This window comes from Mirounga leonina, unplaced genomic scaffold, assembly GCF_011800145.1.
Source record: "Mirounga leonina isolate KUSES-001 unplaced genomic scaffold, KU_Mleo_1.0 Mir_53, whole genome shotgun sequence".
Taxonomy (NCBI): Eukaryota; Metazoa; Chordata; class Mammalia; order Carnivora; family Phocidae; genus Mirounga; species Mirounga leonina.
The window spans coordinates 67,046,155-67,064,869 of record NW_023270807.1 but is presented as its reverse complement, the minus strand read 5'-3'; the positions used below and the strand labels follow the sequence as shown (position 1 = coordinate 67,064,869).

Here is an 18,715-nt window from a genome sequence, read left to right as displayed (position 1 = left end):
AAGGGAAACAGCTGTTACATACTGTTTCGAAGATATGGCTATAAATTCTTTCTCCTCCATAAATCAGGATTTCTCAACCTTGAAGCTACTAACATTTGGGGCCGATTAATTCTTTGCTGTTGGAGGCTGTCCTACATTGTAGAATGTTTAGCAGCATCCTTGGCCTCTACTGACTAGGTACCAGTAGTATCTCTTATCCCTGAGTTGTAGCAACCAAAAGTATCTCCAGACATTGCCTACTATGTCCCTTGGTGGGGGTGAGAGGAATAAAGTCAACCCCAGCTGAGAATCGCTGATGTAAATGATGTGATACTGTGACTCAGGTCTCACATCTTCTAATTACAGTAGATCAGTGAAATGCCTGAAAAAAGTGCCTGGGACAAGAACTGTCTTCTGTCTGGCCTTTGTGGGAGCTCAAAGCAACTTTCTGCCATGAAGGAGTTAATATAAAGTAAGCAAGATATTTATCAATCCTATGAAGCAATACCAACAACAAATGATGAAATTCCTTCAATAAATCATGCCTTGGACATAGTTTGCATTTCCTACTGGAAATTTTTTAAACTGGCATTCATCTACCATAAGTTAGAGAGCATGTTGGACCCAGTATACTGTAAGTTAATCTCGAATGATTTACGCTTAAATGTGTTCCAGATTGGGTGATCTCAGCTCAAGCAGTAGGTGGCTCATTTCCCGACATTTCCATTCTCAGGAACTGACAGTGAATTCCATAAGTATTTATTGAAATGTGTAATGTAAGAGGACGTTAGAGCAGTCTGATGCTGCTTTCATGTCCCTTTTCCCCAGAAAAACAGTGCTCAGAGCAGTGCCCCCCGCCAAGAGTCTCTGTATCTGATGTGGCATTCCCCACTTTGGATTGCAAGATACTAAGAAAAACTAGTTCTTTCTTTCTTCTTCACTACTGCAAGTCCCTTCCATTCCTGTACCAGCTTTGCCCTCTCCGGTGAACACATATAATTACACATGGTGTCATGTGTTTCTTATTTGATCCTTTGGTTCCATATGGGCCACTTTTCAGAGTTTTGGAAGGGGCATCCATTGCATGTTCTACCTACCCCCATCAACCTGACAGAGTATTATAGTCCAAAGTACGATCATTTAACCGAATTAACCTTGTATTTCTGAATCCTCTTTCTTTTTCACACATACCAATAGATTAAAAAATGCAGGGTCAACTGCAAATGTAAGTCGCTGAGAGAAGGGATGGTCTTGGATGCAGAGAGAAAGGGTGAAAGAGAAACAGACTGGGCTAGAGAATCTTCACTCATTTGATTGCTGTTTATCGAGCACCTGCTGTGTGCCAGGCATTGGCATTATAGCTCTGACAAAAGTGGACAGGGCCCTGTTTTCCTGGAACCCGCAGTCCACTGGGCAATGAGATAAGTGGACAAGCCATGTTTTAATATGGCACAATAGGTGCCATGATAGGAGAAATCAGGATGCCATGGGAGCACTTAGAAGGAGCATCCCCCCAGCCTTGGAAGGTGGGTACGGGGATCAGAGAAGGCTTTGCAGAGGAAGCAGTGTCTTACCTGGAACACGAAGAATATGTTGCACATCAGGAAAAAATGTTCAAGGCCACATTCCAAGGCCTAAAGCAAAGCAGAAAAAACTGAACCTTGAAGTAACTGAGAAGTTCGGCATGTTTGGATAGTAGAGTGTGAGATGGGGAGAGTGAAAAGTAAAAAGGAAGCAAATAGGTTGCTTCTCAGGATTCTGACTTGAGCAAGTCAGTCATTGATGGTTGCATTTCTACAATAAGCACAGGAGAAGTAGGTTGGAGGAGGGTGGGGTGACAATGACCTGAGTTTTTAGTCCACCACTAACTCTAGAACATGAGATTGATTTTTTTTTAATATTTTTGAAAGATGTCAAAAGCTAATGGAAATTTGGAAAGTTAATTAGCAGCTGAAAATGATTTTGTTACTGTAGGCTATCATGACATCCTGCAAATATACCCAGACCTCTTAGTTTCTACCAATTTTATTTTATTTTTTAATTTTTTTTAGAGGGGGGGAGAGGCAGAGGGAGAGGGAGAGAGAGAATCTTAAGCAGGCTCCACGCCCAGCCCAGCGTGGGGCTCCATCTCTCGACCCTGAGATCACTACCTCAGCCAAAAGCAAGAGTCAGATGCTTAACCAACTGAGCCACCCAGGCGCCCCTAATTTTATTTTTCATCCAGCAATGATTTCTTAATTTTGATACTTACCATCATCTTACTGCTTAAAATTTACCAGGTGTGTGCCTGAAGAATGGGTACCCGTGAGAAAAGAAGTATGGTGAGCTGTTCAGGAGCTGTCTTCTGGCTTTTCCAGCATTCCTCCACCTTCTTGCTTAGATTTTTTTTTTTTTTCCCCATAATGGAGGTTTTTGGTCTCATATTGCATGGACTCACTTCCTAGAGCATACATTATTCTTTTAGATGACTAAAGAAAAGCATAATAAGTAGTCTTGGGCTATCTTTAAGCAGGTGTGTAATGTTCGAGGATTTTAAGGGGTGCAGGCCTCATGTGAGGACCTTGCTGCCTGGCGACCACACGCTGTGTGGCTCCTGTCACCCAGAGCACATGGGGAACGAATGTGATTGTCAAGTTTAGGGCTGTGAGATCGCTTCTAACCATCAGCCCTAGCCACTGCTTTTCCTCCTTCCCTTTTAGGCCTGAAATAGCCAAGGGCGAGCCTTATAAATGACCCAGCAACCCAGCAGCTAAGGAGCATGCAAGTTCACGTGCCTCCCTTTTGTTTTCGGCAGGAATTTAGATAATGGGCTGTGTGCAATGTAAGGATAAAGAAGCAACAAAACTGACGGAGGAGAGGGACGGCAGCCTGACCCAGAGCTCCGGGTACCGCTATGGCACAGACCCCACCCCGCAGCACTACCCCAGCTTCGGCGTGACCTCCATCCCTAACTACAACAACTTCCACGCAGCGGGGGGCCAAGGACTCACCGTCTTTGGGGGTGTGAACTCTTCATCTCATACCGGGACCTTGCGTACCAGGGGAGGAACGGGTAAGAATTAGGCTGTTCTTTATTCTTTTGTCAATTGAACATTTGTGTTCCAGTCAGCTCCCTTTGACTAAGGATTTAACATTACATTTTTCATCATCAGTCTCCATCTACCCACTGCCAGATGAAGGGCTATTAAAACAAACAGGGCTTGATGGACAAATGAAATGCTGGCTACAGTGGTGCGAGGTGGCCCCAAGTAGCTGCTCTGGGAGTACTCTGCATGGGTTAGGAGATAGCAGCTTCTACTAAGGTACTCGAGGCCAATTAGTGGTCTCAACCTTGGCTGGCTGACTCAGAATAACTAGCAGCTTTTTCAAAATGCTGAGTCCCATCCCACATCTTTCGAATCAGAAGCTCCAGGACTGGATCTGAGAATGTATGTTTTGAGTCCTCTGGATATCAGTGCACTTTCCTCCCATCCCCCAGTTAAGAGCCACTTTGCAGGCGGTAGCACCTTCTCCCTCATCTTCCTAATTGTCAGCCTGCCTGTCACCTCCCAGCCAGTGGGGATGTTTGGCAGCGTTTGTTTTGGCCACTGATCTTCATTAATTCTCTTTCTCATCTTCCCATCATCTTCCATATGACAGAGTTTATCAACCGTCAAGTGTATCGTTTATCTCTTGTATTTCAAAATCAAATGTTATGTATCCTTAAGGAATCCTTCTCTTTTTTTTTTAAGTTTCCTTCTCTTTCCCACCACGAGGCTCTGTTTTACTGCCATGTACATTTGCTGACTTAGCTAATACTTTGTAAAATATCTGGCATACATTCTCAGACATATGTTTTGCAAAATATTTGAAAGTTATCTCATACATCCTTAGCCTTCCAGATCATCTCCCAGCATGTGAATCATGGTAACTAGATACTTGACATTATTTGTTCCAAAACTGTTTTGTTTATTAGAAAAGTTTAAAGAAATATACATCAACCCTTGTGCTCTTGGCTCATCTGGGAGCAGAAGTCTTATATAAGGACTCACTGTGCCTTTTTATCTGGGGAGTTGGCACTACTGAGACATTAGCAGGGGTTTTTTCCCTTTGCATGCAACATGGCAGTGTGGTTATATCCAGGGGACCTGACCCAGAGCTTTGGGCATTGTATCATTGTGTTGTAGTGGATCCAACTTTCTCTTTAAAGTAGGCCTCGCAGGAGCTAATGAATGTTAGTATACTTACTAATCTTTCCTACCTTCCTGGAAGGCACCTGGGATGGAGGGAAGAAGGAAAGAGGCATTCTATGGAAATCTGTCTCTGAGGATGCAGAAGGGGAAAAAAAGAGCCAAAAATGCACCAGCACACACTTCCTGTGCCTGCTGAGTTCTTTGCCAACCAGACTGAATTCTGCTGATGCAGACATTGACCTTGTTCATTCACTCATGAATGCTGGATACGAATCCCTGTGTCTGCAGGTATCATTCATAAAGTCACCAGAAGGGAATAGTTGCCTTGAACATGGGAGTCTATACTGTAGTCAGGGACAATCTTTTTTTTTTTTACATTTTTTAAATTTTATTATGTTATGTTAATCACCATACATTACGTCATTAGTTTTGATGTAGTGTTCCATGATTCATTGTCAGGGACAATCTTAGTATAAGAGGCCACCTGGTCCCTTTTAAAATTTGGAAGTTAAAATCTAGTACTCCCAAATGTTGGCAGATTTCTCTGCCTTGTATTATTTGGCTTTGTTATATGTGCATATCTGTCTCTCCACCACTGCTTTTAGTGCTTTAAGGCCAAGAACAGTGTCTGTGTGCCCTGTGACCTCCTTTGACTCTCCTCTCCATCCTTAAAAGATAAAAACCCCAGTGAGAACTTGCCAGCCGATGCAGGGTGAGAGTGGGAGATTGGAAGTGTCCGTCCTTGTGTTCCTTGTCTTCCACACAATGGGGCTTGGGTTTGTTTTCAAATTATGTAACAAAAGGAATCTGTTAATAGAGTGTTCAGTGAGAATAAGCATGACCTTACAGGCTTCCACTTCTTTGTTTTAAGCCAGTCTCTTTTCCAACCTTTCAAAGAAATTTAAAGTTGCCAAATGAGCCCTGCTGCTTTGCATGGTCAGACCGTCAGAATGCCAGTCCTCCTACAGGAAGCCCCACTTGGGATCGGGTGGAAAAACAAGCCCCACCTCCTTCTCTGGTTTGCGAATAGCCCCACAGGCACATCTGCTCCCTTGGAAGTACGTACACAGCAAAATGGCAGTTTGCTAAAGAGTGGAATCCATGTTGTGTGTTCTTTAGGCCACAGCAGGCACTTTGAAGTGTGCGGAGATCAAAATGAGGAGCCAGAGAGCAGAGAAATGGAATGTATTAGTTAATAATTGCTGCATAACATATTACCACAAACTTAGCAACTTTAAAAAAATACATATTTAGGATCTCACAGTTCCTGGGGGTCAGAAAACCAGGAATGACTTTACTGGATCCCCCATTTCAGGGCCTCTCACTGGCTGCAATCAAGGTGTGTTGGCTGGGCTGTAGTCACTACCTCACAGCCCAACTGAGAAGGATCTGCTACCAAGCTCGTGTGGTGCTGGCAGGACTCAGTTCCTCATTGGCTGTTGGCCAGAGGCCACCCTCAGTTCTTTGTCATGTATGTCTTTCCAACATGGCAGCTTGCTTCATCAAAGTGTTCAGGCCAAAGTGGCAGTACAGAGCGTCTGCAGGGAAGACAGAAGTTGCAATCTTTTGAAGACTAATCATTTATGGGACATCCCATCACCTTTGCCATGTCCTGTTGGTTAGAAGCAAGTCACTAGGCTCACCCACACTCGGGGGAGGGGGATTACACAAGAGCATGAATACCAGGAGGTGGGACTCATAGAGGACTACCTTAGAATTCTACCCACTACATGAAGGAGGTCCTAAGCCAAATGGGATGCAGGAGATTTTCTGTTGTCGATAGCAGACTTGTGCAGAGCAGGAAGGGCCTCTGTGGGGAGTCCACCAGATGAGAAAATGTAGGGTGGTTATGAGGAGGAGTAAGGACTACAAATCAGTGCAAGGATAGGCAAATTTGTGGTAGGAGAGACGGAGTCCCCAGAGCAATTGCAGATGCCAAAAGCAAGACATCCTCTAATTGGGGTGAGCATTTATGGAGAGGGTCTTCTCAGTCCCAGGCTGCAGAAGGAGTTTCCTGTTACATTCTCCATTACTGTGATCTGTTTTACCCTGGACCTAACGTGGGCTCTTGAGAGGAAGGGAATTTTTATCTTTAAATGCTGCAGGCCTCACAGCTCTGAACTGGAGCACCACTGCTGCCCCTTGGTTGTGGACATAATGCTAACGCCTGCCTCTTCCCGAGGACTCAGAGAGAAGTGCACCTCCAGCTCTAGGCTTCAGTCAGACCAAATAATGCTTCCCCTACAAAGACCAAGGCATAACTTCAGCCCTGCAGCCCTGGTTGCACACATTAATTACATCACCACCACACCATATTATGGTTAGATGTAGATTTTGAGAATGAGATTTTAGTGAAGAGCTCATTTCTTGGAATTAATTTCCCCTTGTGTAATAATCTCTCCCCTTCTGATTTTGTTTTGTCAGGAGTAACCCTGTTTGTAGCCCTTTATGATTATGAAGCACGGACAGAAGATGACCTGAGTTTTCACAAAGGAGAGAAATTCCAAATATTGAACAGCTCGTAAGTTCGGGGAGGGACAGGGAAGTATGCATATCTTTCAGATTGGGAAAGGATACTTGTGTTACCAGTCTGTGCCTTTTTAGTCTCTGAAGTGCTAAGAGAACACTTGGTAAATTCATTAATGTGTAGCAGTTGAACCTGAGAAATGAGGAGTTGATGAGCCAGTGCAGTATTTTCTGGCACTGGTGTCCAAGGAGCTTTTGGGGGGCCACCATAGTAGCAGAGTTGATGCTTTTCGGTTTACAGGTTGGAAAAGTTCCCGTATTGCCCCCTGTAGATCTGCATTTTCAGATGACTGGCACAAAGCTTGGCTATCCACATTACCCTCTCTCTGCCTCGAGATGGGTTTTTTTGTTTTGTTGCGTTTTGCAAGTGGCACTAGCTGAGCCCTTATTGACAGCTGGCAACAAGTTCCTTCTGTTTTCAAAACTGCTAAATACTCTGATTGGTGAAGCCTGTGGAGGCGTTTCCCCAGACTGAAAATCCGCAAGTGACTGAAATCTTTGTGAGATGGAAGGAGAAAGGACTTCGCCCACTTGTGAATGACTACAATGCGTGCATTTTAGATGTGACCAGGAGGAACAACAGTTAAATAGGCAATGGGGAAGTTTCAAGGGTCAGAATCACTCATCGTAAGGGTAGAATCAAATTCTACATTTAATACCTATAAGAAGAGTAAATGTAGGTATATATGGCATTATGTATAGGCGTCTTTCCCTGTAGTTTTTAAATATTGCCTCTATTAGGTTAAGGCAGTGTGCCTGCCCCAAAACTTCTGGCTTCAAAGAAAATGGTGGTGGGGGCTCCCGGCTGGCGCAGTCAGTAGAGCATACGTCTCTTAATCCTGAGGCTGTGAGTTCGAACCCCACATTGAGTGTAGAGTTTACTTTTAAAAAAAAAAGGGAGGGGACGCCTGGGTGGCTCTTTCAGTTAAGCATCCGACTCTTGATTTTGGCTCAGGTCATGATCTCAGGGTTGTAAGATGGAGCCCATGCGGGGCTCTGTGCTGGGCACGGAGCCTGGTTAAGATTCTCTCCCTCTGCCCTCCTCCCCCACCCAAAAAAGAAAAAGAAAATGGTGATGTCCCCATCAGCAAGTCAGGCCTTCTCCCCCGTCCTCAAGTTTTCCTTGTGAGTGCTCTGCAGGGACCAGGGAGGAATGCCACCCCAAGGCTGAGGGCCCACCAGGAAGTTCTCCTATGCTGCCGGCCCCACTTGCTCTGTACTCCATTCCCTGAGCAAACTGTGAGGGCAGAAGAACCAGTCAACGCCTGGCACTTGAGCTTTCCCCAAGAGCTCCAGCAAGAGGAGAGGCGAGCGAGGGGAGCTAGAGGCGCCCCAGAGCATCCCCTTCCTAGGAAGGAGAAGTGGTCATTGTTAACAGGGAACTCCCTCAGGCCTGAAAACTGCCTCCTTAGAAAGCCCACGCCTTCCCTGGGACACCCCCAACTCTCCGAATACACCACCTTTCAAGGACAAGAGCTAGATTCCTCCCACAAGAGGCCAGTCACTCTTCTGGATCTCAGAAAACTGTGCCTACATAGTAGCCACGGGGTTGTTGGGGTTTTTTAAATTATTATTGTCATCATTAATGGGTATGGGTGGGGTTTTTTAAATACATGCAGAAAACCGCACATATCAGAATGTGCGTGGTGGTGGTCGCACAACAATGTGAATGTGCTTAGTGCTGCCCATTACACTTAAAAATGGTTGAAATGGTAAATTTTGCTATGCATGTTTTACCACAATGTTTTGGAAGTGTACAGTTTGCTGTATTTGCACAAACTGAACATGTCTGTGCAACCAGCCCCCAGATCAAGAAGAACGTGGCCTGCCCCCTCAAGGCCCCTCACAGCCACAGAGATTTTTTTTAAGTAGTAAACAGCTGCCATTTATTGAAGGCTCCTGTGTGCCAGCCACGTACTAAGTTGCAAGTGTTCTTATTTATTCTTTTTTTTTTTTAAAGATTTTATTTATTTATTTGTGAGAGAGAGCACATGAGAGGGGGGAGGGTTAGAGGGAGAAGCAGACTCCCTGCCGAGAAGGAAGCCCGATGCGGGACTCGATCCAGGGACTCCAGGATCACGACCTGAGCTGAAGGCAGTCGCTTAACCAACTGAACCACCCAGGCGCCCTCTTATTTATTCTTCATGGCATTTGTCTGCCATGTGCCTCACTGTCATCGTTTGACATATGAGGAGCCAGAGGCTCAAGTTAGGTAGCTGCCCAGGTGCACAGAGGAGCTAGCAGGCGGCAGAGCCAAGGGTGAGGTGTGGGGATGGCATCCTGAGTACTGTGTCGGGTTTGGTCTCGGAAAGGCCCAGAGGGGACTGAACCTTGCAAGATACATGAAAGTTTGGAAGGTTGGCTGGGAGGTGGGGGAGAGGGGAATTTGGCTTTGATCTCTTCTGATTTATGATTGCTTATTGTTATTTTGATTCTCTGATGAATGCTTCTCCTCAGAGTCTACTTACTTTGAATTAGGAAATACCCTCCACTTCCCCTCCCCATTCTTTGTAATATTCTCTCAGTCCCAAAATCGGTTAGAACTTTTAACCAGCTTCTGAAAAGTGAGAACTAAGGAGTAGTAGGAAGTACCACACAACTGTTCCTCTGCGGGTTTTGTCCACACTGCAGGGGGATCTACACATCGGATCCTAGGCAACTTGGAAAGCCAGTCCTTGCCAAAGTCAAATTCCTGACTTCTTCCTTTGTTAATCTGGATAGGTTCTACGATGGCAATTAATTGAAATTTTGGAGAAACATTCCAGGAAGATGCAGTCTATCTCAGTCGGTATTTTATGATTTGCATGCATGGCCTCTAGTGTTTACAGGCTTTGAGCCTCTGGCCTTGTTCTCATAGAAGAAAATATTACAAAGATTTTTTTCCCTTATTTAATGTTCTTCCTTCTTGCCAGTGGAATTCCTCATCCTACATGCCATTTAAATGCCCTTTTCCAAGGTTATGGGGGGAAAAAATAAGGTTTTTACAACAAATACAGTATCTTGAAGTAAGGGGTAATAACAGGGAAGAGGAAATCATGAAGGACAAACAAAGCAGTAATAGAGAACCAGATGGCCTGCGGCTCCTTCCCCTCCCCCAACCCCTCCCAGCCCCAGGCACTCCTCCGCTGGGTGGGTGGAGGGGATGGCGCTCTGCTCTCCCTGGGGCAGCTGCCGCACCACCTAGTGCATGTGTCCTCCCCTTACCCCGTCCAGAGGCAGAAACCAGAGGCGACAGGGCTGGCCTTTGTGTGGTACACGCGTGTGCTTGTGCCCAGAGCCAGTGGGCACTGCTGCCCAGCATAGGCTAAGGGTTCTTCACGGACCTGTTACAAGTGCTCAGTGCAGTGCATTTGGACATTACGAAACTTGAACCCATTTTACAAACTATGGAAATTTATCTGTTTTATTCCCTATTTTCACATTTCACGTGAAATGTGAAATTTCACGTGAAATGTGAAATTTCACGTGAAATGTGAAATCCTTAGTGATTTACCACCTAAAAACACTGACTCTTTAAAATATAATAAACATGTTACACAAAGTAGAATAGTGCCTACAGTAGTGACTCCTTTAAAGTTCTTTTCATCTTGATAAGGAGAAATCCTGGGTTAGACTCCCATCTACGCATATGATAAAATTGTTATGGATATGCTCTCTGACAGTAAGATGGCACTAACCAAATTGAGAAAGAATATAGTATTTATAATAAAAATGCTCCACAGCTCAATGGATCAGGCTGACTTCTATGTGCAAATGCCACTTCCTGGCTGGATCAGGGGCCAACAAACCCAATGAGCAATTTTGGGGATTGAGAACAGGCTCTTTTAATAAGTATTTAAATTAGAGGAATAGGGGAAGCTCTTATAAAAACTTAAAAGTTATTCTAAACCAGAGCCTTAAATCATATATTTGAGTCAAAGCAAGATAACAGTTAAAGAAAATCTCACCAACACTGAATTAATGAAATATCTGAACTGTAAGAACAGGTTTTTTTAAAGTGCAGTTTTAATAATGTTAATTACTCACAATAATTTAAGAAGTAAAAAGTAGCATAGTAAAGATTTGTAAAGAGTATTATTTGTGGGTGTATTGGACTTCTAATGTGTTAAAAAGATAATTTATTCATTTGCTCAAAAGATTTTTTTTTATAGATGTTTTGAGTCGGTACCAGCCTCTCTGGGCCCAACCTGTGAGGCTTACTACATAATACATTGTTTCCTTGTCACCTCATATCGCCTTTGATGGAAAAAGTGACCCTGGATGGCCTCAAAAAAGAAAAGGATTTTATCTTTCTCATAGTAACTAAAAACCCTTGTGAGATTAATGGAGTCACTTAAGAGAAAATCATGAATTCCTGATAAATGACTTTAGAATGAGCTGATAGTTGGATTCTAATCTGTGCTAAACTATTTAGGTGCCAACATCAAAATGAGATATTAATACTGGATTTGAAATGAAAATTGTTGTTGACCCTTGAACAATGGACAGGTTAGGGACACCAGCTCCCCCCCACTGCATATAACCTTGACTCCCCAAAAACTTCTAATAGCCTACTGTTGACTGGAAGCCTTACCAATAATGTAAACAGTCAACACATATTTCGTGTATGTATTATATATACTGTGTTCTTAGAATAAAGTGAGCTAGAAAAAAGAAAATGTTATTAAGAAAATCCTAAGGAAGAGAGTACGTTTACTGTACTGTTTTTATTGGCAAAGATCTGCATGTAAGTGGACCCATGCAGTTCAAACCCATGTTGTTCAAGGGTCAACCATACTTGATTAATCCCAGATCATCTGATGGGGCATCTGGGTGGCTCAGTCATTAAGCTTCTGCCTTTTGCTCAGGTCATGATCCCAGGGTCCTGGGATCGAGCCCCACATCGGGCTGCTTCTCCCTCTCCCACTCCCCCTGCTTGTGTTCCCTCTCTGGCTGTCTCTCTATCAAATAAATAAAATCTTAAAAAAAAAAAAAAAAATCCCAGATCATCTGAATAAGACTGGGCTTGTCCCAGCCCCAGCAAAATATATTGGCTTCCTGCCTCAGGTGACATTTCCATGTCCCCCTGCATTGATACTAGACGGTCTTCTTAATTTAAATCAGTTAGAACTAACATGATGAAGGTTGCAATTAAAGATAAGCTTCTGCTGAAAGCTCTTAATTTTTTACTATTTTGGAGCATTTCCTGGGTGTGGGGTTTAGGAGGTGGATGGAGTAAGGGAAAGAGAAAGGAAAAGGTGGGGAGATGATGGGTATTGTTAATTTTTTTATGATGAAATGTCTCCATCTGGTGGAATTTCAGAGCAGTAAACACTGCTATCTTAAAAGCCTCCAAAGCCATTTCTTAGCATGTGTTCAAAAAAACTTAACTTCCACATGTGTTCCTAGATGATATAGTTAACAACTGCATGTATTTCTTTTAGAGGACATGGAAATTAAACCAATACAAACTGTTCAAAGGTTAACAATTTTAATTTTATGAGTTGAGGCCAAAAGGCAGAGGAATCCAATAGGGGAGCAGCACAGAGTAGATTCCACACAATCAGTAAAGACCCAGCTCTTAAGTCGAGTGGTGGGTTCACAGGTGTTCGTATACACATATATTCTCTGGCATGTATCAGTCATTGCCTAAGACAAATCTGGACATAAGCTAAAAATAAGGTTTATTAACAAAGGACTTTCTGGGTATGAAAAGTTATCTCCCTGTTTTGGTTGATTTATCTGTTTAAATTTTTGTAATAGAGTGAAAAAAGAAAGACTGAAAAATGAATTAAAACATAAGTTTTTAGGGGCACCTGGGTGGTATAGTTGTTTAAGTGTCTAGTTCTTGGTTTCGGCTCAGGTCCCGATCTCAGGGTCGTGGGATGGAGCCCTGCATCGCAGAGCCTGCTTAAGTTTCTCTCTCTCCCTCTCCCTCTGCCCCTCCCCGCCTCTAAAATAAATAAATAAATCTTAAAAAAAAAAAAAAAAAGACATAAGTTTTTAAAAGCCTTTGCCGGCACGCCGTTTCCTTGTGGGCTATTTTGTGTCCCCTGTGCCGTCAAGCACTGCCCCACGGCCACACCCAGAGTGCGGGCGGGCTTGTCACCATTTGCCTGTTATTTTATTAAATTTTATCTAGAATTGTTGCTCATCGGTCAGCTTGCTCAGAGAGTCAGTCTTTGGAGAATGGGGCTCTCAGTAAGGCTTGTGTTAATACAGAGGCTGGTTATTCTCTACCTAATCCCAACAGCCTGAGGAAGATCTTGACCGAGGCCAAAAGTCAACACGTTTTCTTCCCTGGCTGAGGGTTCTGACACAGAGCCCAGCCACAAAATGATTTAAAAAAAAAAAAAAAAAGGCTAGGGGTTTTTCTTGCTGCCTCTAAGGACCAGAAAATGGACGGAGAGAAGGCGCTGGGCCCCTGCTGAAGAGCAGTCTGACAGGTCTTGGTATGCTCAGGAGCAGTGACCTCGCCTCTTACCCTGCCCTTGCACCCCTGGCCTCGGGCTGGTGCGGGGTTCTGTGGACTCGCGCGTGGCAAGGCTGCAGCCCACATATGTGTGTGGGGAGAGTCATACACTCCGTCCCTGCTCTCTGTCACACGTCCACTGCCCTGAGCCTAACACATGAACTCTAACCATTGAACTGACCTGTTTGTTCTAAGCTGCAAGTGGTGGTACAAGGCCCCCTTTCACGTCCTTCTGCCCACGGCTCTGAGAGCCTGCCCCCCTCTCCCGACTGAGACAGGCTATCACCTGGAACACTGAGTCTTACGGAGTGGTGAGACTCAGAGCCTCAGCGCCGGCCGGTTTTTGTCCCCACCCCCAGCCCCCACCTGTACACACACAGCTACACCCCCCCCCCTTCCTCTCCTGCCCTCCAGGCTCAGGTCAGTGCTGTCAGTAGTTGATGAAATAACCTCAGGTTGAAAACTTCTGAACAAGGCTTAACCTATCGCCCTTATCATGCTACCCACTGTCTTGAAAGCAAGTAAGGCAGGTATTAGGAGTAGGCTTTCATTCCTTCCTGGGCCTCCTAGCAGGCTTCCTTTCTCAGATGATTGCAGATGATCTGTTTCTCTTTTCTTTTCTGATACATCTGTTAATGGCTAACAAAAAACACTAGAAGCAGCAAACAGTTTGCATCTCTCCAGCAATACTGGAGGATGCTGCTTACCTCAGGATGTGAGCCGAAGTAGAGACTTAGCTAAATTAGTAGTGTTAATGCATGCTTTGTTTTTCTTCTAGGTTTTTTTTTTTTTTTTTAAAGATTTTATTTATTTACTTGAGCGAGAGAGACACAGCGAGAGAGGGAACACAAGCAGGGGGAGTGAGAGAGGGAGAAGCAGGCTTCCCGCAGAGCAGGGAGCCTGATGCAGGGCTCGATCCCAGGACCCTGGGATCATGACCTGAGCCGAAGGCAGACGCTTAACAACTGAGCCACCCAGGTGCCCCTTTCTTCTAGCTTTGCTGAGATATAACTGACACATAACATTGTGTAGGTTGTGATAGGTTGTGTACGATGTGATGGGTTGACACACGTATATATTATGAATGTTTACCACAATAACACATCCTTCACCTCACATAACTACCATTTTGTTTTTGTGGTTACAGGGTTTTTCTAAAGTAGCCTGAGGCTGGGTTCCCTTCCCCCTCTGTCCCGAGTTGGGGACACTTACCAAGCAAAATGCCCCTCCACCTCAAGAAAGCTCTCTCATGGCCAGGGTCCTACATTTTTTTTTTTTTAAGATTTTATTTATTTATTTGAGAGAGAGAGAATGAGAGACAGAGAGCATGAGAGGGAGGAGGGTCAGAGGGAGAAGCAGACTCCCCGCCGAGCAGGGAGCCCAATGCGGGACTCGATCCCGGGACTCCAGGATCATGACCTGAGCCGAAGGCAGTCGCTTAACCAACTGAGCCACCCAGGCGCCCCCAGGGTCCTACATTATTAATTTGCAAATAAAATAAGAAATGAGAGGCAGCACGGGATTCAAGTCACAGTTGACTCAGATTGTAGCCATGTGACCCTTACAAAGGGCTATGTTGGAGTTTGGAGAAATCAGGCAGTGGAATGACTAGGAGATGGTCTTATACAGCATTGAGTCTGTAACTGCAGAACATTGAAATGGTCAACACATTCACTTCCTTTTCTCTTTGTTCTCTGCAGGGAAGGAGATTGGTGGGAAGCCCGCTCCTTGACAACTGGAGAGACTGGTTACATTCCCAGCAATTATGTGGCTCCAGTTGACTCTATCCAGGCAGAAGAGTATGTTTTGTTTTGTTGTTTTCACTCAAACTACTTGCTTTTAAAAGTTAGCTGTCACAATAAAATGCCATTAACTTTGTGCTGGAGGGAGAAGAAATTCACTAGAGTGATTTCAGAGTTGAGAGAATGTGGTGATGCCCTTTTTCCCCAGGCATCATGCTGTGGTTTTTGCCATATCTGTGTAACACTTGTACTATTATTAACTTAATACTTTTCTTTACACCTGCTTTTTAAAAACATATTTATTTCAAAAGGGAACTTTATATCAGAACCCTAATGAAAACCCAGCATTACTTGCCATAGATAGAAACTGATCAGGAAAATGTGATGAAGTTCTGGCCAGAGCATATATTATTACTGTGAACCCAAAGTTCTAAGCCTATAGTCTGCTGAAAAAAAAGGAGAGAGAGGGAGGGAGAAAGAATGGGAGTAGGGAGGGAAAGAGAATGGTGGGAGGGGCCAAGGGGGCAAATAATTATTAAACATCAGCTTGATGTTTTCTTTCTCAGTGTAATCAGAAATATTAAGGGGGTACTGAAGACATACCTTCCATGCCCCACATAGAAGTATCTCACATACGGCATGTTCCACAACTCGGGAAATCCTCTGATGCATTTCAGATGCTCCTTTCCTTTGAGTTGGGGTCTTGGTTGGTTTCTTTGATAGTAAATTGTGACTAGCAGTTAGTTGGACCAAGGATTTCACTTGGTACCAGTTTGGGAAGATGGTCAGTAGGCTGAGGGGATTCTAGAACGGACAGCTATCATTCCTTCTCCTCGCCTGTGGAGATTCATGGGCACTTCCAAAAGGGAGAACTATCAGAGTGGTTTGTGTGAGGGCCCTCATTTCTGAACTAAGGGAAAGAAAACTGGCCCACGACTCCCAGACTTGGGGACCTGTCCTCCTCCCTGACACCCTGGGGATCTGCCTCTTCTGGTAGTCTTGCCTTACCAGTAAGGGAGTCAAGGAAAGTCAGACACGAGGCCCAACCTTTGGCTCCGATATTGCATTTTGCCCTGGATTTGCTTAAGCACGGCAAGGAGGATTAGATAGCACACCCCAGCCAAATCCCCAACTGGATCACCGTCTTGCTTTAATTCCTTTATATTTGCTCTAAGAAGATCGCTTTTGTTCCCCACTCTCAAATACTCAGTGGTTCTGCACTCCTTTTTTCTCCTAGTGAGTGTGTTTTATCATCAGAGAATAAAGGAATTTGTATTGAATTTTTATTTTATGGCAGATTTGCAAACATCTTTGTGTTCTTTCAGAATAAAAGGTACCACTAAAATGTGGCATTATTTTGATTTAACTGGGAACCTACAACTATATATTTAAGTTATATATATGTATAATGTAATAAGTTTTTTAAATAATTTGTTTTTAAAGAATAAATTAGCGTTTTAAGAAGATAACACATATGGTTTTACATAGGCAATTAATTTTTTAATTATCTGAAAATGCTATTGTTTTAGTTCCATCCATTGTTCTAACAGCTCTTTTTTCACCACTGTTCGCATTTATACTGCATTTTCATTGGGTGACTGATGCAAACCCAGAAAGTCATTTCTCATAAATAATTGTTGTGATTCTCTTTCTACTGCCTAGTGCTAAATTAGGATCATTACACAGTCCGGTGCCTTTAAAAGTCACTGAGGAGCTCGCTTGCAGCGTATCTTTTCTTATCTTCAGTGAGGCTCTTTCATTCACAAAAGAATTTGACAGTGAACACATAATAGCTATGTTCAAGTATAATGAATTAAAATTTCACTTTAGAAACTGAATCCTTTCACAGTTGAATATTCTAAAATTGTTTCTGGGCACAGATTCCGATGGGGTGCTCCTGAATTCTGCCTTGGATTCAGCACCTCGTGCAGAGACGTTAGCTAATTGCCGGGCCATGGTTAGGGCTGGAGAGTGGAAGGGAAGAGAAAAGATAAAGAGCAGAGGTTGTGAGGTGACTGGATGTGATGCCTTCTCACATGGCACCAGAGTGTCGTCACAAGGAGGATAGGAAACGTCTGCAACGCCAGTCATTTTGAAGGACGTGCTCGTTGGCTGCGCCTAGTGACCTGTCCCTGCAGCTGTGCCGAGTGCACGTGCGCAGATGCGCACCCATCTGCTAAGGCAGCGCCTTTCATTTACCCAGGTCCTCACACCTGCTGGCCAGGAAGAGCATGGAGGCAAGCATCCAAGGGCAGCAGTCATCTCAATTCGGGGTAGTCTTGACAATTTTTTTCAAAGTTGCTATAGGTACAAAGTTACTGAAAATATCATGTCTTTGTTCTTTATCCATTCTGACTCTTTTTTTTAATGCTTGATTAATGATCTTTATATAGACTAAGGCTGTGTTTCATTATTTCCCAGGGGTTGTAATTATGCTCAGAAATCCCAGGGTCTTGTAGATGGGCATGGGAAGGGTCTCCTGCAGTTGCCATTTCAAAACAAGGTCTTAGATTTCTCTTTTTGTGAATGCAGGTGGCAGTTTTAACAGAAACCGGTTCTTGTCACCTCTGGAAGGGAAGGGAAATCGCCCACAATTCAAATCTGATTTTTTTTTCTTCAAAGAGTGAAAGAGATGGAGTAGGGATGGAATCAGGAGCAGACTGAAAGGGAACTAGATGAGGCTAGGAAGACACGTACAGGGAAAGGCTACGGATATGATCAAGGGTGAGGAGGATGGCTATTACATTTTTGTAAATGACCCTTACAAAAGGCTTCCTTCCCTTGATCTCATTTAAAGGTGGTACTTTGGAAAACTTGGCCGAAAAGATGCTGAGCGACAGCTTTTGTCCTTTGGAAACCCGAGAGGTACCTTTCTTATCCGTGAAAGTGAAACCACCAAAGGTAAGATAAGGAGTTGAAGAACTTGGTTGTCATTCAGATCTGTGGATTAGTCAGAGGGGATGAAAGTCTTATCTCCAATGTACAAGGATTTTTAAATGGCACATATCCTCCCCACCTTGTAAGCAGAGTCCTATTTTCAGTTTTCCCTCCAGGCTCTAGAGTCCGAAAGGACTACAGAGGCTCAGAATCAAGGCTTCCTCCGGAAACAGGGGCCGGGCAGCTTCATTCCTGCAGGCACGCAAGTTCATAGAATTTGCAGCCCGTCTTTAGAATTAGGACTTTCTACAACTTTTAGTTGCTCAGGCACCACTCCTACAGGTTGTTTTTGCATTCCTTTCGTTTTATGGAAACTGAGGACTGCTTTTCCTCCAGCCACTGGCCTTTCATTATTTAATTCATTATTCACATCTGAGAGCCCACAAGAGAAGCTGGGCTGAGGGAAAGGAGCAGCCGTGGCCTTCTAGCTCCGTCTACCAGACATGGTGATTTGCTCCTGAGATGGTGTTGCCAAGTAGAAACTGGAGGCTCCCTTCTAGAGAAACAGCCCTTACACTTGTTTCACACACACTGCCACTGCCCCTGCAACGCTCCATGGCCGGGAAGCTGAGGAGAGCGACCCTAGCGCCTGTTTCTTTTCATCCGCCCCCAGAGGATTGGGTCTATACCGTATTGGGTGACACAGGGGTACTGAAGAGAGTCTCGTAGGAAAAAATCCAGGAGGCTTTCATTCTCAAGGATAAAATCACTTAATTGCTAATATCTTCTGACCTTTCAGGAAAGAGGTGTTTTCTTCCGTTACTGAGTGGAAGTGTGTGCACGCGCAGATGCGCGCATGTGTGGCTGTGCGTCCTCTTCATGATTATTAATCGGAATACTCAAGTAAATGAGACCCAAAAAACAAATGAGCTCTCCAAATGACTGGAGCTGCTAACGCTTTGCCTATT

The 18,715-nt window shown here is 44.1% G+C and overlaps 1 protein-coding gene across 9 annotated transcripts in view; it reads left to right on the top strand.

The window, feature by feature from the left end:
- FYN (FYN proto-oncogene, Src family tyrosine kinase) overlaps positions 1 to 18,715 on the top strand; it is a 211,576-nt gene that overhangs the window by 152,021 nt on the left and 40,840 nt on the right. For 7 of the 9 annotated variants that reach the window (XM_034991851.1, XM_034991853.1, XM_034991856.1 and 4 more), the window contains 4 exons: positions 2,774 to 3,031; positions 6,576 to 6,672; positions 14,829 to 14,927; positions 17,668 to 17,771. In XM_034991851.1, coding sequence (XP_034847742.1) covers positions 2,785 to 3,031; positions 6,576 to 6,672; positions 14,829 to 14,927; positions 17,668 to 17,771 — 547 coding nt within the window. In that variant the 5' untranslated portion in view covers positions 2,774 to 2,784. Of the gene's footprint in view, positions 1 to 431; positions 452 to 2,771; positions 3,032 to 6,575; positions 6,673 to 14,828; positions 14,928 to 17,667; positions 17,772 to 18,715 lie in introns of those variants that run through there. The other 2 variants (XM_034991850.1, XM_034991857.1) reach the window with 2 other exon arrangements.